This window comes from Mobula birostris, chromosome 14, assembly GCF_030028105.1.
Source record: "Mobula birostris isolate sMobBir1 chromosome 14, sMobBir1.hap1, whole genome shotgun sequence".
NCBI classification, from domain to species: Eukaryota; Metazoa; Chordata; class Chondrichthyes; order Myliobatiformes; family Myliobatidae; genus Mobula; species Mobula birostris.
This window is the reverse complement of record NC_092383.1, coordinates 38,647,708-38,670,294: the sequence shown is the minus strand read 5'-3', so window position 1 is coordinate 38,670,294 and position 22,587 is coordinate 38,647,708. Positions and strand designations below refer to the sequence as shown.

At 40.8% G+C, this 22,587-nt stretch overlaps 1 protein-coding gene across 6 annotated transcripts in view; it reads right to left on the bottom strand.

Moving 5' to 3' along the window:
• arnt2 (aryl-hydrocarbon receptor nuclear translocator 2) overlaps positions 1-22,587 on the bottom strand; it is a 393,077-nt gene that overhangs the window by 178,656 nt on the left and 191,834 nt on the right. For all 6 annotated transcript variants that reach the window (XR_011889078.1, XM_072278401.1, XM_072278402.1 and 3 more), the window contains one exon: positions 594-670. Coding sequence is in view for 5 of the 6 variants with exons in the window: in XM_072278401.1 (XP_072134502.1) it covers positions 594-670 (77 nt within the window). In the remaining variant the exon portion in view is untranslated. The remainder of the gene's footprint in view (positions 1-593; positions 671-22,587) is intronic.

Here is a 22,587-nt window from a genome sequence, read left to right as displayed (position 1 = left end):
ATGGAATTCTTCTGTGTTAACTAGCTGCATATTAAAACAATTTTACAAAAACATTCAGAAAATTGTCCAGTATTATGTTCCTAATTCTGTTTCTGATTTACAATCAACCACATTGTGACTTTGAAAACAACTCTTGAAGCAATCATGTGAATCAATATGTAAATCAATATGTAACAATGAAATAGCATTTAAGCAAATATTTAAATCATCATGTGATTAATAATGAAAGACAAATAGATTTTCATATAATTTTACAGTTATCAAAATTTAATCTCAGTTTATTGCTTCAGCATGGTAAAACAGGGCCTCTTGGAAAACATTTTTGATGTAGACCGAAATATTAAAAATAAGTTTGTCTTAGACTACAAAACTACCCCATTTAGCATCCCTGGTTTTGAAATATGAGTGCCTGGTATGGGCTGTGGGAAAGGGGTAAAGTGGGTGCAGGGAAAGATTGGATAAATTTTTGTTTTATCCATATTTTTATTCCCCCACAGTATCAAAGTGTACTGGTTTGATTGAAACTGGACTGAAGAGACTTATTGGTAAAAATGTACAAGTATATGATTTCCTCAACACTCGCAGTCAAGTACCTGAAGTCGTCCAATTGCAACTAGGCAAAATTTACTGCTTTGTCCACCATCTGATTCCTCTTCTGGAATGTTCATTCCTGCCAAACAAAGAATACGTCATGCTGTTATTATTAACAAACCCCACTGCTATTATTTCTGAACCTTTCAGCAGAATTTGCTGGTTACACTCTGTTTGCCAAATAAAATTGCGAAGTATCAAGATATCCACTGTTCTGGTATACACCCTGCAGTAACAGACGATGTGAATCAATCACATTGCTCTTATAAAGCAATCCCATGATGGACATGATACATAATTCAACATTGCATGAAGATGGGGATATGTTGTTTTATGTATTAAAATAATGTATAAAATTATCTAATTACCTATGATAAGAATCCCAAATACTGGCTCTAGTTTACTTTATAGATCAGATTTTAGGCTTTGGGCTTGGACATATACTGATTTGTTATTTAACTGGTGTCTAACTGAATATTCTTTGCACTTAATATGTTTATATTAAGGAAAGCTCCATTTATGTAGTAAAGACGCTCTGAATTTGCACAAAGGGCTAATCAAACAAAGAGTGCACAAGCAAAGGGTACACTTAAGATGACAGCAAAAGCTTAGTGAAAGAATTGGGTGTTGCACAAGACAGGAAGGGAACCTTATGGAAGGAACTATGGAATGTGGAGATTAGGAACACAGCAACAGGCCGTAGTGCCATTCAAAATATCACTGCTGATCTGTAACCTAAGGCCATAAGCACTTACTGAAGTTACACCCACTAATGGCTACAAATAAAGACAGTAACTAAAGAGTTTGATGTAATAGTTGGAAGAGCTGATGCACAGTAAGAAAAAGGATGGAAGAGTTTTAAGAGTGATTTGAAACAATTTAAAAAATTTTAAATTTAATATTGTTGGTGAAAGCTCTAATAGTTCCAAAATGCTTTTCACTGCAAAATGCAATTCCGTGTGAATGTTAATGCCATCTGGGGAGTACAAAGTTAAAATTGGGAGTTTCAACCGGTGCAAACATCTGTTTCTTAGTCAAGCAAAATCCATTGCTCACATTGTAGTGATTTTCAGGCCTCTAGGCTAGGAGGTTTTGATGGCTGGAAGATACCAATTTCAGTTTTGCACATTGGCATAATAAATAATTAATACTTTCTTAGGATGTATTAATAATGCAAACAAGCTCCTTTTAAATTATACTAGTACAGTAAAAGATCAAAACATCAGAGGACCAAATCCCATCAATGCTAGAAAATGGTCACTGGAAGCAAAGGCTCGTTTCACCCAATGTATTATGCAAACAGAATTGTGGTGCTAAGCCATTAACATGGTATCAGGAACCTGGCACCTGGCAAATGACTGCTGTCATTTAATTCCTAGCCCATTATCATGAGTGGCCAGTGATAGATTAAAGCTAGGCAGCAGCACTACATAAAGCCAATCCTACAGCTTTTAGACGGTAGAAGTCCTTCCCTATGCCTCAGGGGAACAACGGATAAGATCATAAAACAAGTGTAAGCAGCCAAGCACATCCCTGAAGGCCCTCACATCAGTGAGACAATGGAGAAGAGAAACTTCCTTCACTGGATGGGCTGGGAAACTTCATTCAGATTTATAAATAAATCGGTCATATCACCAAACTGGCTAGGAATAAGCCCGGCTCCAATTAGCGACTTGTGCCACACCACATTCGCCTACCCTAAATTAGAAGACAAAATGTTGTCCATCATTGCAATGGCCAATACAGTCTTCAAGACCAGTTGCTGAACAGAAACCAGATTATTTAGAATGACCTTCCTTCTCATACTTCACTTCTTCCTCTCCACCCATACAGTCTTCTGATTTACAAGCTGAAGATGATGCAGGGACGAATGTATAACTTGCCTGTCCATAACCCTACCCATGTGCCCTTTTCCTTTCAGATAGCTAAAGACACCCAAATTAGTCACTGATGTCTTGGCAGGACTGTGATGAACAAAGTATATGCCACTCACCCTGAAAATTAGTTACCAACTCAAATACACTATAAATATTCTATATCTCCAAAAGAAACACAACCTTGTCGTGGTTTGGAGGCTTGTGTGCCTCAATGACCTGGAGAGTTATGTTTGCTGGAGTCAAGGCTTTATACTTTGGCTCTTTATAGGGTCACCCATGCCAAACAGGTCAAAGGGTAGAGGCCAGACTAAGAGTGGTGCACCGGTCCTCCAGGTTCGAGGGTTCAGCTCAGGGCTAACAACCCTGACTGGTAAAACAAAATTGTCATGGGAACAGCAATGAAGAGTCCTTCTACATCTGAGTGCAATGGTATTCCTGAGTCTCCACCAGGGACTTGCATGACTGACAGTAGTGAAAACCGAAAGAAGCTACTGATATGATGAAGGAAGCCCTGAACACTACCAGAGATGGAAGACCTTCATTGCTGCCCTAAACACCAGCAGAATAAGATAAAAAATATTCTACAGGTTAATACAAAGACAGGTCTGCACATGCGTATCCATAGGTAACAACAGGCAGAGCTGGGGAAAGGATTCACTGTGGGTTCCTGGAGGGTGAAGTCACCGACAAGTCTTCCTGCAAAGACCTCTGAAAAGCAATCCTACACAAGAAAACTAATGGATGTGCACAATTAATGCTTGGCACCTCAGCCAAAAGGGTTTTCTAAGATATCAAAGATAGGGATAACCTGTGACATTCTTGCAAACATCTGTGCACGGAGCCCACCTTTTCGAATATGAAGTAATAGCCAGCTTTATTTCAACACATGCAGAGCCAAATATTGCCCAATGACTAATGACTTAAATCCATTCATCAAATAGTAAAATGTCAGATGTCCGCTTTGCTAGCTCAGCCTTCAGTCTACAAATTCAGACTTCCATATTGGAACTTTACATGCAAGGATCACAGAGCATTCAGAAATCTATCTGCCACTCACTGAACTATCCACTCTAGAGTGGTAATATAGTCATTTCAAGCTGATGGTAATGTGATTAAACCTAATGCAGAATCTTGACTCAAAATGTTTACAACTCCTTTCATTTCTCACATGCTCCTCAATGCACTTAAGTTCCTCCAGAGGATTGTTTGTTGCTGCTGATTACTTTTCATTATTTGTGGTCAAGTGGATATTGAGGAGATCAGCAACAGATAAAACTGTATTGGAACGGCTAATTGAGAGTGTACATACTCGAATCATAACTTAATTAGTAGCCAAGTTGCACCTTCTAATTTCTTATTCTTCATTAACAAGGGGTGACCCTTCACTTTTGCCACAATATGAAGGATCCTACAGGTAGGCATTAACAAAATGGAGACTTATTCTACAGTACATTGCAGGGCAGATCCATACAAGTTCAGGCAGTTGAAGTGTTTCACCACTTGATCCTAGCTGTCATAATATGAAAGTTCTTGTGATGCCTACAGACTCTAGAGGGGCAACAACATTTAGCAGACCAATAACAGTCTTCTCCATAAAAAGGCATTCCAACAAACCACCAACAAATCTGCAAGTACCTGATAATGTCTTTAAGCAGCAGAGGTAGAGAGCAGATAGTTTGTCATGCTGGCTACATGTTGTGAGTTGACCTATGGTGTGCTATGGTCCATTTGACTGAGTATTGTCAAATCTGGACTGCCTGACAATTAATACCATCAATTTTCTAAGTCCCCATATTTCTGGAGTGGATAAACACCACATCCTCCACAACCCTTATGAGGGGAGAGTCACCCTTCAAAGCAAAATTCAACCAAAATCAGTGTGAAGTTAGCAGCTTAGCATTTGAATAGAACCAAACCCAAGACCAGGAAAAATAACATATTATTGGGCCAAGTGACTGCAATTTAGTTACCATTATATAACTCACAGTATCTATTCCAGTAACTTGTTTATCACATTTACTAAGGGTTTAAAATTACTGAAAAACTGTGGTGAAATATTCAAAGCTATAATAGAATTTCTGAGATAACAAAGTTTCCAAAGTGAGAAGATTTGATTACAGCAACAACTTTCATCAAAGTGATGTTTCATGTATTTTACTTGATTACAGATAAAGTCACATAATACTGCAAATTGATATGTATTATCTGCAAAAACTATTTGTTGATAAAATATATTGTAAATCATGCTCTGCCTACTCTGTACTCTAGGGACTAGGAAACCAGGGAATTTCAGTCAGCACTTTCAGTCATACAATGGCCAAAAACCCTGCATTTCTCTAGCTTTGACCCCTCATATACTGGCCATATCATACACTGTATCACAAACAGACTTCAAACCTCCAGACTTCTCTGAACTGCCAAACCTCAAACACTGAAAATGATGACTGACTCTTCTTTCAGCTCTGAAAGCCTGACCCTTACCTGAACTGCTGCCAGTGAGTCAATTCCATCTCTTCTAGATAGATGCCTTTTTTTCACAAGAATAAATTAACTTTAATTTTTCTCCCTTTAAACAATCCATTGCATTTAGCACTCCCCACCCTACAGCACCACTGCATCCCCTTGCATATCCCTGGCAACAACTGTATCCTTATTAATTTCCCAAACAGTCCAAGTTTTGATTTTTCCAACCATCCTCAACCACGTCCATACACCACCCCCCACTCCCCATATCATTAGATAGATAGATAAGATAGATGGACATACTTTATTGATCCCGAGAGAAATTGGGTTTCGTTATAGCTGCACCAACCAAGAATAGAGCATAAATATAGCAATACAAAAACCACGAACAATCAAACAACAATATGCAAACTATGCCAGATGGAAATAAGTCCAGGACCAGCTTATTGGCTCAAGGTGTCTGACCCTCCATGAGAGGAGCTGCAAAGTTCGATGGCCACAGGCAGGAACAACCTCCCATGATGCCCAATGTTGTATCTCGGTGGAATATGGCCAGAGTCCAACAGCAAAAAGTTCAATACACGGGCTACAAACACATTCCTCGATCATAATATGATCAGGATTGCACCATCCATTGTTAACCAGAACAGCAAGCCCCCAACTCCTTTCCACTTACTGCTCTCAGTGCACTTCCGGTCAGCCCGAACGGTCTGGAAGCACTCCATGGAAAAGTTTTGGTTGGGTATGTCCTCGTGCAACCACGTTTCAGTAAAACACATAACACTGCTCTCCCGAAATGTTCTCTGACTCCTGGCTAGTGCCGTCAACTCGTCCATTTTATTACCCACCGAACTCCTCTTCTCCTTAAGTCTCTGTTGTCTCGACCTGGTCCTCTTTCCTCACCTTTGTGATCCCCCTCTGCATCCTCTGTGTGTTTTCCTCCAGATTTCAGCAGGGGTGTCCGCTACTCTGTTTGCTAAACCGGCCAGCATAATACCTAATTATTGAAACTCTGCAAACCACTTCCGGACACTTCCTCTGCAACCTCCAAACTCTGAAATAGTGGACATACTGCTACTTCAGGCAGAATATAGAGATAATCAAGCAGGTCAAGAGCTGTTTTGAGTCCTTTGATTGGCTGCTCCTCCTCTATATTAAATGTACAACTTTAGTTGGTTTTCAATAGTAATCGCCTATAAATAGACACTGATCCTCTTATAATAAAAATATTCCAGTTTCCAGTTCAGATTTCCTTATACATTAATTTAATATATTTAAAAAAATCAAATTCAAATTATGTCAGGGGAATAAGAACATGCCTCCCAACCACTGAATTTTAATGTTTATTTCATTTCTAATCAAATCCGATTCGGAAAATTTCTGGAAGGATCAAAATTTCCTTAAAAACCCAATGGATTAGAAGAATTTTCTAGGAACCAAGATCTTCAAAGAAACTCAAGTCATAGATTATTATTTCATTCTGGTCATGGCTCCACAGACTCTGAAATTTCTCTCAGCTGAGTTTAATTGACCAACATTCTTCACTATTTTCAGTTCCAATAGCCCAGAGAAACACATTCCTTTAAAAAGAGAATAAAAATCTGATTGTTAAAGCATGTTTCTAGCTATATATAGCAGTGTAAAAGCAGTGACCCAAGACAGCTCATATAAGGAGAGAACCATATGAGAGCAGCACAGTGGTGCAGCTAATAGAGCGGCTGGTTCACTGCTCTAGCAGTTTGGGTACCATCCTGATCAAGGGGCCAACAGTGTGGAGTTTTCACTTTCTCCCCTGACTATATGGGCTTTCCTCCCACATCGCAAATCTCCCATACTTAATCGACCACGGTAAATTTCTCCAATTTTAGGTAAGTGGGAAAGCCTAAGAAAATTTGATGGGAATGTTGGGAAGAATAAATGAGTTAATGTAAAATTAGCGCAAAAACAGGTGGTTGATGGTTGCCAAGGATTTGTGGGATGAAAGGCCCATTTCTGTGCTGTTTCCTTCTATGAGATACATAAATTTGCTTTATCTCTGGGAATCAGTGCATGTTTTTTTCCAAACTGAAACAACACATTTACACAGCTGGATTATGCAGTACAGTAAAATCAAATGGAAATTAAACTGTTTTTCTGAAGCAGGTGGAAAGATATATTGAATTGTGGAACAGTTGATCCATAAGAAAATAAGGCAAACACATTGGCCTGTACTTTGCCAAATAGGGCCTACTGCCCACAATTGCTTACACTGTACTAATCTGGTATACAGTAGCACCGCAATTGATCTTACTAGCTGAAAATGTTGCATTCAGAGTGACAAATTTAACTTTGAAACTTGAATCTTAAAGTAAAATTATTTTACATAGGCAAGCAGGATATTGACAGGAGAATTTAGAAATTCAATTAAAAATCAAGGCCAATTGGTAGTGATGAAATACTTTCTCAACATATTCACATTCTATTGAGGATAAGTGATACAGCTCTCGTTACATGCACCTGCAGTTCAACTCTTTGAGTGATAATGCAGAAAGTTTGAAGTTAATAACTCATCTCCTTCTAACTTAGGCCATGAACTTATCAATCACCCCTGCTGTGGACCACCTCTGGAGGTCCAAGATGCCGACTTCTACAAAGAAGGGATCCATATGCTCCACATCCGCTGGACTAAGTGTGTAAATATAGGAGGGGACTATGTTGAAAAATAAATGTGCCAGGTTTTCTGAAATTGACTCCTTCTACCTTAGGCCACAAACTTATTAATCACCCCTTGTAAACAGTAATCCTCTCCACATCCAGTCTATCTAGGCTTTTCAATATTCAATACATTTAAATGAGATCCTCCCCCGATCCTTCTGAAACTCCAGTGAGTTCAGGTCCAGAGCCATTAATGCTCTCCATACATTAACCCTTTCATTTATGGAATCATTCTCATGAACCTCCTCCGAACCCTCTACAATGCCAACACATATTTTCTTACATGAGAGGCCCAAATCTTCTCATAATACTCCAAGTGCAGTCTGACCAGTGCCTTATAAAGCCTCAGCATCACATCCTTGCTCTTATATTCTAGGCCCCTCAAAATGAATGCTAACATTGCACTCACCTTCCTTACCACTAACTCAACCCATAAATTAAAGTTTAGGGAATCTTGCACGAGGACTCACAAGTCCCTTTCTACCTCTGATTTTTGAACTTTCTCCTCATTTAGAAAATAGTCTACACCTTTATTCCTTCCACCTAAGTGCACGACCATACACTTCCCTACACTATATTCCGATGGCCGCTTCTTTGCCCATTCTCCCAGTTTGTCCAAGTCCTTCTGCAGACTCAAAGCCATCAATTCTTTCATTTAAATTACTGACACGCTGTACAATGTGAAAAGAAACAGTCTCAACACCGACCCCCGCAGAAAACCTCTAGTCACTGACAGTCAATTGGAAATGGCCCCCTTTATTCCCACTCTTTGTCTCCTAGCTCAACTAATCTTCTTCACTGCCAGCAAATTACATAAGCACATTGAGTGTGTCCACTGATGTACTTTCTGATTCATATAGCCAGAGTCTTGTACCACGGTAGCGTGGCAGTTAGCCCAACACTATTACAGCTCAGGGTGTTGGAGTTCAAATTCCAGTGACGTAGGTAAGGAGTTTCTGCAAGTTCTCCCTGTGGAATGCATGGGTCTTCCTGGTCCTCCAGTTTCCTCAAACAGTCCAAAGACATATCAGTATGTTAAATGGTCCTCTGAGTAGGTTAGAATTATTTGGGGGTTGCTGGGGCAACGTGTTTCGATAGGGTGGAAGGGCCTACTGCGTGCTGTACTGCTAAGTAAATAAACATATTCACTCTTGCCTCTCTTTTACTCTTTATAGTCTGAAAAAAAATTCTGATATCCTCTTTCATATTATTGATTTCTTTATCTTCATATTTCATCTTTTCTCTTTTTTCTCCCCAAAGTCTTCCATCCTACACTGACCTCTACTTTGATCTATATCACACTTCATCTTTTAACACACTACAGCCCTAATATTCAATTTATCAATTTCAGATCATCAGAAGTCAGACATCCCACCCTGCAAAAACTCATTTCAGGGAGGTAGCACCATCAATTTGCGGGACACTTCCAGGAGAGGTGGGATGTCTGCAATAGAGTAGCTCCTTAGCAGCTAGCCAGTTAGTTTAAATAACGCTAGCTATGCTAATGAACGAATGACACCTGTTAAACTCACCTCAACATGCCTTTTACAGTCTTAACCCACCATGGGCAATAGAAAAGTGACTGTTGCAAACAGTGCAGCGAGCAACACTGTCATTATTTTTGACCCCTATTAGGCAGGGGTACACTTTAGTGTAGTCTGGGGTGACGTACTTTTCATATTTTCTTTTTTTGGAACACTCTCGCTCCTGCTCTGGCTCTCACTCTCTCGCTCGTGGTCGCTCTCGTGCTTGCTTTCTCACTCTTGCTCTCGCTGTCTCTCATGCGCGCTTGCTTTCTCGCTCTCTCTCTCGTGGTCACTCTCTCGCGTTTGCTTTCTTGCTCTCTCTCTCGCTCGTGGTCACTCTCTCGCGCTTGCTTTCTCACTCTTGCTCTCGCTGTCTCTCATGCGCGCTTGCTTTCTCGCTCTCTCTCTCATGGTCGCTCTCTCTCGCGCTTGCTTTCTCGTTCTCGCGCTTGCTTTCTTGCTCTTGCGCTCGCTCTCTCGCTCTTTTTCGCGCGTTCTCTCATGCTCGCTCTCAAAAAAAAAATCAATTTCTGGGACATTGTGTATAATTTGCGGGCATCAGGCAGCCACTATTAATATGCGGGAGACTCCCGGAACTTCCGGGAGAGGTGGGATGTCTGAGAAGTTCTCAGTTTTATCCTTTTTTTTATTACCATTTAGCATATTTGTTCATCTTCTGCCACCTTCTCCAGATCTACTTCTTGTATTCACTGATACTCACTAGGTATCCACTTTCACTAGGCACCATCACTTCTTCTGTCTTTCCATTTTGCCTGCCCTTTTGCTTTCTCCTCCCTCTTTTCTTTCTCTGCAAGTTAAAGCTTCTTTTACTTCTAACTCATTCCCATATTGATGAAACTTCATCCAGCTGAAATACTAACTTGGTTTTTGTTTCCACCATGTCCAGATTGTTTTGTTACTTTTTACTTCCACCTTCTTAATATCTTGATTTTGAAAAGGATGGTAGGTGTTCAAAATAGCTGAGCTGAGGAATGAGCAAATTTTGGCAAACCAGTGAAGGATTGCAGCACTGATATTCAATGAAGAAGGGAAGAAAGAAAACAGGGAATTACCGGGAAGCTATTCTAACATCTGTTGCTGGGAAAATCATTACCACAGATATAAAAACAGAGTTCTTGGAAAAGCATAACTTTTTTTTTGCAATAAACATCTTGCTTAGTATATGTAATAGAACATTTTGTATGCGTAGTGATCAGGGTAGCTAGAAGTATTAGTGGGTGTACTGCTTTGAATCTCCAAAGAGCATTTAAGATGTCACATAAAAGGATTTGTGGAGATGAGGGCAATATATTACTGTGACAGAGTATAGGTTACTAGTCAGAGAAAAAAAAGGATAAATTGATCATTTTCAAGTTGGCGAATTGCAATGAATGGAATGCATCTGTGCTGGGACCTGAGCCATTTACGATCTTCATTAATGTGTTGTAAGAAACCAAGCATAAAATATCACACAATTTCTAGCCCACTCTTCTATCTCCAGCAATAATTCCTTTTCTTAAAGCACTGTCTGATACAACACTTGCTCTTTTACCTTATTTAACCTTTTACTGCAGCTGAAAAGTCCAATGAAAGGTACTGCATTCATGATGCACTCTCCTCTACATCAGACAAATGCAGACTGGGTGACCACTGTATGGAATACCCCTGTTCAGAGCAAGAGGGCAACTTTGCTTCCACTCATTTTAAATCTCTGCCCCATTCCTAATCCAGCCTCTGGCATTAGCTTCCAGTGATGCCCAGCATTACTCATGAAATAACATTTCACCTTACAAGCAGACCATTACAATCCTTGAGTTAATATTGACTTTAACAATTTTAGATGAAACCTTTCCTCACAAATATGTCTGTACCTTTGCTTCAATTTGACTTTTTATCATTTTGCTCAACTGTCCATTTTTAAAGTAATTACTACCTTGACTATTTCAGTCTGCATCCTATTATCACAGACATTCTCATTATTGTCAGAGTCATGCAGAAGGGAACCAGACGTCCATGCTGATCATCAGTACCTACCTGTACTGGCACTTGGCCCACAGCCTTCTAAGTCTTGGAATCTGAAGTGCTTCTTAATGTTGTGAGAGCACTTGCCTTCACTGCCCCTTCATGCAGTATGTCCCTAATTCCAATTATCATCTAGACTGCTACTCATATTCTTACATTATAGGCCGTCACAGTGATGCAACTAGTAGAGCCACTGACTCCTGTAGCAGCAACCTGAATTCAGCCCTGGTCTTGGGTGCTGACTGTGTGGGGTTTGATCATTCTCGCTGTGACGGTAAGGATTTAATTTGGATACTCAGATTTCCTCCCACATTCTACAGATATGCATGTTGGTAGGTCAATGGACCTCTGCTGATGACCCTTAAAGAGTAATTGAGTAGTAGATCCTGGGAAAGCTGCTGAGAATGTGTGGAATCAGTAGGGAATCGATTGGCTGAAGGGCCTGTTTCCATACTGTATTTCTCTATGATTCTATGACTTAACCCAACGTCCTCTGGCTTTCAACATCTCTGCAATAGGGATTTTTCTTACTATCTACCCTATATATGTCCCTCATAACTTTGCATGTCCATCACCCTCTCTCTGCAACTTATCCAAAATATTGTTGCTCCTCTCCTCTAGATACTGCCTTACCTTCTAGCATCTCCAAATTTTCCTCCTAACATATAGCTCCCAACTACTATTCAGCTTTCAGACATGAGGTAATAAGTGGTAAACAATGTTTGCCTACATAAGTGTGAACAAATAACTACCTTCAATAAGAGTGAATCTAACCATCCACCCTTGATATCCAATGGCATTATCATATTTGTCAAGCAAGATTTTTAGTATAAAACGATGCTAACTTATTTTGAATGCATTAAGCTTCTCTAAATAATTATTTCTTCTTTCCCTAATGCCCTATGATAAATGTTATACTAAATGGTCTACAGTTTTCTGTTTTTCATCGCGTGTTCCTTGAACCAGGAATCACAATGTGGTTTTCCAGTCCACATGTACCCCAACTGAAGGCCAACCTGGAATGTTGGCGGGCTTGCTGCTTAAAGAGAGATTGAGTAGACTGGACCTTATTTTTCTGGAGTTTAGAGGAATGAAATAATTTCACTTTGGAACTCATAACATTATTAAAGTGCTTAACAGAGTAAATACAGGGAAAATGTTTCCCTAGAGGAATTTCAAATCAGGGGTCAGAGTTTCAGAATATGTGGTAAGCTATTTAAGACTGAGATGAGATGACTTCATGAACAGGACTATGCCCTGCAACTCTGTACCCCAGAGGCTCAGCCTTCGTGTCCATTCACAACAGAGACCAATAGATCTCTGGATATTGTGCTGATGATGCAGGAAAAAGGCACTAGGGTAGAATACCTGTCATGATTGTGATAAATGGGAGACCAGGCACAGAGCTACATAGCTTATTCCTGCTCCTAATGCTTACATTCTTAAATAAAATGTGAAAACAGCTGTTGAGTGAACAAAGGCAGAAGTACAGGAAATGAATGTCTCTTAAACTTGCTGGTGATTTGTTGGGTAGACAGCACAACAATTGTATCCAACATCATTCTTATACCCTACACTATAAACAGTTCAGTTTAAAATTCCTCCCTCCCAACAAAATTCTGTACATTCTTGGCATATTTAAACATATACGAACTAGATGGAGGCAGTAATTGTATCAATTATATGTGATTAAAACCAAAATTTCCTGAGGGAATCTTTTGTAAAAGGAAGATTAATCACAATTAATGTTTAAAATTATTTGACAGCACTATAATTTACAAAGCAGTGAGGTCATTACATATTGTTAGCATTCCATCTGAAAATGAGCCAACCTGTAGCTGAATATACAGTTATGCAGAGAGGATATTTACAATATTTACAGGTGGGAGTCAGCTGAAATAGTATAATTAATGAAACTTTTTCCAACTGCCTAATGGTCTATCATAGGATTTAGTCTAAAAGATAAAGTTATCACTTAAAACTAAAGCAGGGAAAAGTCACATTTACATGCAATCTTGTCTTTTCGAACAAAAGCACTGGTATTTCCAATGAAGTGCATAAACAGCAAAACCTATTCAATCATATTTCCATTTGTATTAAATGTTTGGATAAATAGTTGTTTTTTTTAAATTTTTGTTTCAAAACAAACAACCTGTATACCATCACGGAAAGATTTTGCAACAATTGTATTTCAGAATCAGAATCAGGTTTATGATCACCGGCATGTGACGTGAAACTTGTTAACTGAGCAGGAGCAGTTCAATGCAATACATAATCTAGCAGAGAGAGAAAAAAATGATACATAAAACATAATAATAAGTAAATCAATTATGTATATTGAATAGATATAAAAAATGTGCAAAAACAGAAATACTGTACATTAAAAAAAGTAAGGCAGTGTTCAAAGCTTCAATGTCCATTTAGGAATTGGACTGCAGAGGGGAAGAAGCTGTTCCTGAATCGCTGAGTGTGTGCCTTCATGCTTCTGTATCTCCTACCCGATGGTAACAGTGAGAAAAGGGAATGCCCTGGGTACTGGAAGTCCTTAATAATGGATGCTGCCTTTCTAAAACACTGTTCCCTAAAGATGTCTGGGTACTTTGTAAGCTAGTGCCCAAGATGGAGCTGACTAGATTTACAACCTTCTGCAGCTTCTTTCGGTCCTGTGCCTCAGCCCCTATGAGGATTGATATGTGCTCTTTTGTCTTACCCTTCCTGAAGTCCACAATCAGCTCTTTCATCTTACTGACATTGAGTGCCAGGTTGTTGCTGTGGCACCATTCCACTAGTTGGTATATCTCACTCCTGTACGCTCTCTTGTCACCACCTGAGATTCTACCAACAATGGTTGTATCATCAGCAAATTTGTAGATGGCATTTGAGCTATGCCTAGCCACACAGTCATGCGTATACACAGAGTAGAGCAATGGGCTAAGCACACACCCCTGAGGTGCACCAGTGTCGATCGTCTGCGGGGAGGATATGTTATCACCAATCCGCATAGACTGTGCAGATTCTCTCTCTCCATTCTCTCATTCCAATTCTTAGTCTGGAATTATGACAGTCTACTTTTTGATAATTATTTTCACTGATATTAAATGTTGGTATAATCTGTAAACAGTGAATTGCAGAAAATACTTTATAAAGTTTTTGCAGCATGGTTTCTCCTCATTTCTTCAATTGCTGCAAGTGCCCAATTTCTTCTTATTTATCATTAGTCCAAGTGTGAACCTCTTCCAGATGAACAAGATTCTTGCAATTTAATAAAATGTACTGGATCTACTCTCACAATGCAGCCTCTTTACATCAAAATGAGGAGGCATGACTTGTACCTCACTTCATCTCATCCAATTATTTGCTCAGCCTGTTTTTGAACAGATTGATGAAATGAACATAAAAATGAAATGAATAACTGGGCAAAGGCAAACAATAGTCATTTCCCAGGTTACTTTACTGTGAAAACTTATAATGCAGAAAAGTGAACTTTATGGGAATACAGTAGAATAAAATATTATCTCCTGCAGAACAAAATTTGTAACCAAGCTATCCTACTCATCTACATTTGATCTCCCAGATTTTGTTTAATCCATGCTGAGAGCTGCTTTCATTTCATGTAACTTTACTTTAGCAGGGCTTCCTGTGTAAAATCTTTTCAAACTCCAAATGGGAATCGAACTTCATTCTACACTGTGGGAATAAAGAGAAACAATGCGGGAAACATTCAGCACATTAGACTGAATATATGGAAAAGGTATCAGTTAATATGACTCAGGTTGAGGACTTTTCATCAGCACTTTGTAAAGGAGATAAGAGAGGCTGTACTAAGTTGCAGAGAAAGGTGATTGGAAAAGTTTAAAAGGACAAAGCGAATATATTTTAAAATCTGTGATAAGGTGAAGCCAGATTTGCTGTGGGAATTAGATATCCAGTCAAATAAGTTCAAGGCAGCAATTCCTATGCAAGCAGAGGAGATAGAACACCTGTCCTTCACTGCTTCCCTTCTCAAAAGTCACAGACCAAAAGAACAAAGAAGCAATTTATTCGCACTTCCTCCAATCTAGTATACCAGGGGTCCCCAACCTTTTTTGCATTGCGGACTGGTTTCATATTGACAATATTCTTGCGGACTGGCCGATCCAGGGGGTGGTGGGGGGTAGGGTTGCCAACTGACAAGAGTAGCAGTCAAATACGTTGCATTTACCCCGAGAAAGACTACAATGACCATGAAGCCTTGCGCGGGCACCAGTGCACATGCGTGACTGTAGTCGAGGGTGTGTTAATCACGACTGGAATATAGTTGATAAGTGGCTAACACACTCAACTTCGTTTCTAAAAGGGTTTATCTGACGAATTTAATATTAAACACACATCGCATATTTTCCTCGCATGAATATAGTGATAAGTCAATTATCAGGGGAGGACAGGGGAGCTTGAAGTAAGTGTTGAATGAACTTCCAGTAGAAGTGGTAGAGGCAGGTTCGATATTATCATTTAAAGAACTATTGGATAGGTATATGGACAGGAAAGGAATGGAGGGTTGTGGGCTGAGTGCAAGTCGGTGGGACTAGGTGAGAGTAGCGTTCAGCACGGACTAGAAGGGCAGAGATGGCCTGTTTCCATGCTATAAGTCACTTACAAGTCAATAGCATCATAACATTTCAAGTAACGTTTGGATATTAAACACACAGCACATATTTTCCCCATATCAACATATAAAATCATTGCAACACACCAATATCGCTGAATCAGTGGGAGCCCTGGGCTTGTTTCCCTGCAACGAGACGGTGCCATTGAAGGGTGATGGGAGACAGCAATACTCGAACGGGGTTCCTTATGTCCAGTCTATTCCGCAATTTGGTTTTCGTTGCATTCATTGCAGAGATACGTTGGAAATGGAAGCAACGTTTTCAGTGCTTTCGTGGCTATCTCAGGATACCTAGCCTTGACTTTGATCCAGAATGCCGGCAGAAATGTTATGTCAAACATACTTTTCAGCCCGCTGTCATCTGCAAACTCGAGGAGTTGATCTCCTTCCCGCGCTGACATGGATGACGCCGGGGTAATGGCCTCGCGTGCGTTCAAGCTCAACAGGGCGTGACAGGGAATGAGGAAAGGTGCAGCTGACTCATATCGCCAAATCATACCGTTTCCTCATGGCCCAGTAGCACATGCTTTGCAGCCCGGTGGTTGGAGACCGCTGTAGTATACTATATTACAAAGTGGTCTCTCTTACAATGGAAAAGCCAAATTCAGATTGGGTGATCATTGATGGGTTGTCAAAATCCTGGCACTTTCTTCCTAACAGTGCTGTAGGTATACACACACCTAAAAGAATGTAGCAGTTCAAGAAGGCTGCACACCACCATCATCTCAAGGGCAACTAGGATGGGTAATTAAATGCTTGCTCAGCCTGCAAAGCCTAGATTCCTTGAATGAATAAAAATTAAAGGCCAGTCTTAAACACTAGAAATGCCTTGAATGCTTACTTTAAGTCAAAGTTCAAAGTAAATTTATTATCAAAATACATATATGTCACCATATACTATGAGATTAATTTTCTTGTCAGCATTCACAATAGTTTCAAAACAAAAGAATTAATGAAAAGCTACAAAGACGAACAAACAACCAAAATGCAAAAGAAAACAAATTATGCAAATACAAAAAGAAAAAAATAATATAGATATTAGACAGGCAGATAAAATTGAGAACATGAATTGTAGAGTCCATAAGTTGTGGAACCAGTTCAGTGTTGCAGCAAGTGAAGTTCTCCATAGTTCAGAACCCTGATTATTGAGGGGTAATAACTGTTGCTGAACCTGATGGTGGAACCTATCTCCCTCCCAATGGTACCAGTGAGAACAGAGAGTTGAGCAAGAGGTTGTTGTACTGTTCAGCCAGATATACAACCTTCTTCCTATAGTACTATGCAAAAGTCTTAGGCACATATACAGTGCATATAATAAGTATTCACCACTCCCCCCCCCCCCCCCCAGAAGTTTCATGTTTTATTGTCTTACAACATGGAATCACAGTGGATTTAATTTGGCTTTTTTGACACTGATCATCAGAAAAAGACTCTTTCATGTCCAGGTGAAAAAAGATATCTACAAAGCGATCTAAATTAATTACAAATATATAACACAAAACAATTGGTTACTGAAGTATTCACACCCCCCCCCCCCTTTTAATACAACACACTAAATCATCACTGATGCCGCAAATTGGTTTTAGAAGTCACAGAATGATTAAAATGGAGATCTGCTTTTGGAGACTTGTGTGCAGTCAAGATGTTTCAATTGATTGTAGTTTTAAAAAAAACCCTGCATCTGGAAGGTTCTACTGCTGGCAAGTCAGTATCCTGGCAAAAACTACACCATGAAGACTAAAGAACACTCCAAGAACTCTGAAAAAAAATTACTGAAAAGCACAAGTCAAGAGATGGTTGCAAGAAAATTTTCAAGTCACTAAATATCACTTGAAGTACAGTTAAGTCAATCATCAAGAAATGGAAAGAATATAGCACAGCTGCAAATATGCCTAGAGCAGTCCATCCTCAAAAACTGAATGACTGTGCAAGAAGGGAACTCGTGAGGAAGGGTACCAAGAGACCTATGACAACTCTGGAGGAGTTACAAGCTTCAATGGCTGAGGTGGGAGACAGCTGTTGCCCGGGTGCTTCGCCAGTCGCAGCTTTATGGGGGAGTGTCAAAGAGAAAGCCGCTGTTGAAAAACTCTCACATGAAATCTTCGCTAGAGTTTGTCAGAAGGCATGTGGGAGACTCTGAAGTCAGCTGGAAGAAGATTCTATGGTCCGATGAAACCAAAATTGAGCTTTTTGGGCATCAGACTAAATGCTATATTTGGAGTAAGTAACACCGCACATCATCAAAAACACACAATCCCTGCAATGAAGCATGGTGGTGGCTGCTTCATGCTGTGGGGATGTTTCACTGTAGTAGACACTGGAAAGCTTGTAAAGGTGGAGAATAAAATAATTGCAGCAAAATACAGAGAAATCCTGGAGGAAAACCTGATGTAGTCTGTAAGGGAACTGTGACTTGGGAGAATTGTTTTCCAGCAAGACAATGACACCAAGCATAAAACCAAAGATACACAGGAATGGCTTAAATACAACAAAGTTAATGTCCTGGAGTGGCAAAGTCAGAGTCCAGACCTCAAACTAATTGTGAACTTGTGGCTGGACTTGAAAAAGGTGGTTCACTGACAATCCCCATGCAATCTGACAGGGCTCAGACAGTTTTGGAAAGAAGAATGGGGAAAAAATGCAGTGTCCAGATGTGCAAAGCTGATAGAGACCTATTCACACAGACTCAGGGCTGCAAATGCTGCCAAAGGTGTATCTACTAAATGCTGACTTGAAGGTGGTGCATACTCAGGCAATCAATTATTTTATGTTTTACATCTGTAATTAATTTAGATCACTTTGTAGCGATCTGTTTTCATTGTGACATGAATAAGTATTTTCTGTTGATCAGTGTCAAAAAAAGCAAAATTAAATCCACTGTGATTCAGTATTGTAAAACAATAAAACATGTAAACTTCCAAGAGGGGTGAATACTGTTTTAGAGGCACTGTATATAGCTAGGGTGCCTAAATCTCTTGCATGGTACTGTAATTGCCAAAGTGGAGCAGAGAGATAGTTTGTAAATCTGGCAGGAGCAAAGGATATTGGGAATGGCAAGGTTGAAGCATCATGGGAGGAGTGTGGGACAGGTGGAAAAGAAGGAGTGCCAGGTGTGGGGATTGGCGGAGGTGTAGACATATTCAGCCCTGAGAACCAGGCAAGGTCACTTGATTCCAAAAAATTGTGTATTGATTACAGAATGTCTTTCTGGTACTTCCCACTCCCTCCCCTCTTCCTTTTTCATTTCCCAAACATGATTCCTCTCTCCCTGTCCATTCTCAGTCAACAATAGAGACCCAAATCAGAATCAGGCTCATCATCACTCACGCATGTCATGAAATTTTTTTTTTGTGGCACAGTACAGCGTAATACATAAAATTACTACAGTTAAGTCCAAAAGTCTTATGCACCCTAGCTATATATGCCTAAGACTTCTGCACAGTACTGTATATGCTGATTTGTCACCACTGGTCAACAGTGGCCTCATCAGCAAACCTAAATATGACATCGGAGCTGTACTTAGCCTCACAGTCGTAAGTAGAGCAGGGGGTTAAGCACACTGCCTTGTGGTGCACCTATGCTGATGGTGATTGCAAAGGAAATATTGCCAATATTTCACTTATGAAGTGAGTCGACTGGGGTGATATACTGCGTCCGGTGCTCCCGATGTGGCCTTCTATATATTGGCGAGATCCGTCGCAGACTGGAAGGTCGTTTCGCTGAACACCTATGCTCTGTCTGCCAGAAAAAGCAGGATCTCCCAGTGGCCACACATTTTAATTCCACGTCCCATTCCCATTCTGATATGTCTATCCACGGCCTCCTGTACTGTAAAGATGAAGTCACACTCAGGTTGGAGGAACAACACCTTATATTCCGTCTGGGTAGCCTCCAACCTGATGGCATGAACATTGACTTCTCTAACTTCCGCTAATGCCCCACCTCCCCCTCGTACTCCATCCGTTATTTATTTATATAGATAGAACGTAGAATAGTACAGCACATTACAGGCCCAGCCCACAATGTTGTGCCGACCTTCAAACCCTGCATCCCATTTAACCCTCCACCTTAAATTCCTCCATATACCTGTCTAGTAGTCTCTTAAACTTCACTAGTGTACCTGCCTCCACCACTGACTCAGGCAGTGCATTCCACGCACCAACCACTCTCTGAGTAAAAAACCTTCCTCTAATATCCCCCTTGAACTTCCCACCCCTTACCTTAAAGCCATGTCCTCTTGTATTGAGCAGTGGTGCCCTGGGGAAGAGGCACTGGCTATCCACCTTATCTATTCCTTTTAATATCTTGTACACCTCTATCATGTCTCCTCTCATCCTCCTTCTCTCCAAAGGGTAAAGCCCTAGCTCCCTTAATCTCTGATCATAATCCATACTCTCTAAACCAGGCAGCATCCTGGTAAATCTCCTCTGTACCCTTTCCAATGCTTCAACATCCTTCCTATAGTGAGGCGACCAGAACTGGACACAGTACTCCAAGTGTGGCCTAACCAGAGTTCTATAGAGCTGCATCATTACATCGCAACTCATAAACTCTATCCCTCAACTTATGAAAGCCTAACACCCCAAAAGCTTTCTTAACTACCCTGTCTACCTGTCAGGCAACTTTCAGGGATCTGTGGACATGTACCCCTAGATCCCTCTGCACCTCCATACTACCAAGTATCCTGCCATTTACTTTGTACTCTGCCTTGGAGTTTGTCCTTCCAAAGTGTACCACCTCACACTTCTCCGGGTTGAACTCCATCTGCCACTTCTCAGCTCACTTCTGCATCCTATCAATGTCTCTCTGCAATCTTCGACAATCCTCTACACTATCTACAACACCACCAACCTTTGTGTCGTCTGCAAACTTGCCACCCCACCCTTCTACCCCCACATCCAGGTCGTTAATAAAAATCACAAAAAGGTCCCAGAACAGATCCTTGTGGGACACCACTAGTCACAACCCTCTAATCTGAATGTACTCCCTCCACCATGACCCTCTGCCTTCTGCAGGCAAGCCAATTCTGAATCCACCTGGCCAAACTTCCCTGGATCCCATGCCTTTTGACTTTCTGAATAAGTCTACCGTGTGTGGAACCTTGTCAAATAGAAACATAGAAACATAGAAAATAGGTGCAGGAGTAGGCCATTCGGCCCTTCGAGCCATTTATTATGATCATGGCTGATCATCCGACTCAGAACACCGCCCCAGCCTTCCCTCCATACCCCCTGACCCCCGTAGCCACAAGGGCCATATCTAACTCCCTCTTAAATATAGCCAATGAACTGGCCTCAACTGTTTCCTGTGGCAGAGAATTCCACAGATTCACCACTCTCTGTGTGAAGAAGTTTTTCCTAATCTCGGTCCTAAAAGGCTTCCCCTCTATCCTCAAACTGTGACCCCTCGTTCTGGACTTCCCCAACATCGGGAACAATCTTCCTACATCTAGCCTGTCCAATCCCTTAAGGATCTTATACGTTTCAATCAGATCCCCCCTCAATCTTCTAAATTCCAACGAGTACAAGCCCAGTTCATCCATTCTTTCTTCATATGAAAGTCCTGCCATCCCAGGAATCAATCTGGTGAACCTTCTCTGTACTCCCTCTATGGCAAGGATGTCTTTTCTCAGATTAGGGGACCAAAACTGCACACAATACTCCAGGTGCGGTCTCACCAAGGCCTTGTACAACTGCAGTAGTACCTCCCTGCTCCTGTACTCAAATCCTCTCGCTATAAATGCCAGCATACCATTCGCCTTTTTCACCGCCTGCTGTACCTGCATGCCCACTTTCAAGGACTGGTGTATAATGACACCCAGGTCACGTTGCACCTCCCCTTTTCCTAATCGGCCACCATTCAGATAATAATCTGTTTTCCTATTTTTGCCACCAAAGTGGATAACTTCACATTTATCCACATTAAATTGCATCTGCCATGAATTTGCCCACTCACCCAACCTATCCAAGTCACCCTGCATCCTCCTCACAGCTAACACTGCCACCCAGCTTCGTGTCATCCGCAAACTTGGAGATGCTGCATTTAATTCCCTCATCCAAGTCATTAATATATATTGTAAACAACTGGGGTCCCAGCACTGAGCCTTGCGGTACCCCACTAGTCACCGCCTGCCATTCTGAAAATGCCTTACTAAAATCCATGTAGATCACATCCACAGCACTACCCTCATCTATATGCCTGTTCACCTCCTCAAAGAACTCTATGAGGCTTGTTGGACAAGATCTGCCCTTCACAAAGCCATGCAGACCATGATTCTTTAAATACCCATAGATCCTATCTCTAAGAATCTTTTCCAACAGCTTTCCCACCACAGACGTAAGGCTCACTGGTCTATAATTACCCGGACTATCCCTACTACCCTTTTTTGAACAAGGTATACACACATTCTTTATGTACACACATTCTTTTTCTCTCTCTCCTTTTTCTCCCTCTGTCCCCCTCACTATACCCCTTGCCCATCCTCTGGGCTTTCCCCCCCCTTCCCTTTTTTCTTTCTCCCTAGGCCTCCTGTTCCATGATCCTCTCATATCCTTTTTGCCAATCAACTGTCCAGCTCTTGGTTCCATCGTTCCCCCTCCTAACTTCTCCTATCATTTCAGATCTCACCCTCCCCCTCCCACTTTCAAATCTCTTACTAGCTCTTCTTTCAGTTAGTCCTGATGAAGGGTCTCAGCCCGAAACGTCAACTGTACCTCTTCCTAGAGATGCTCACTGGCCTGCTGCATTCACCAGCAACTTTTATGTGTGT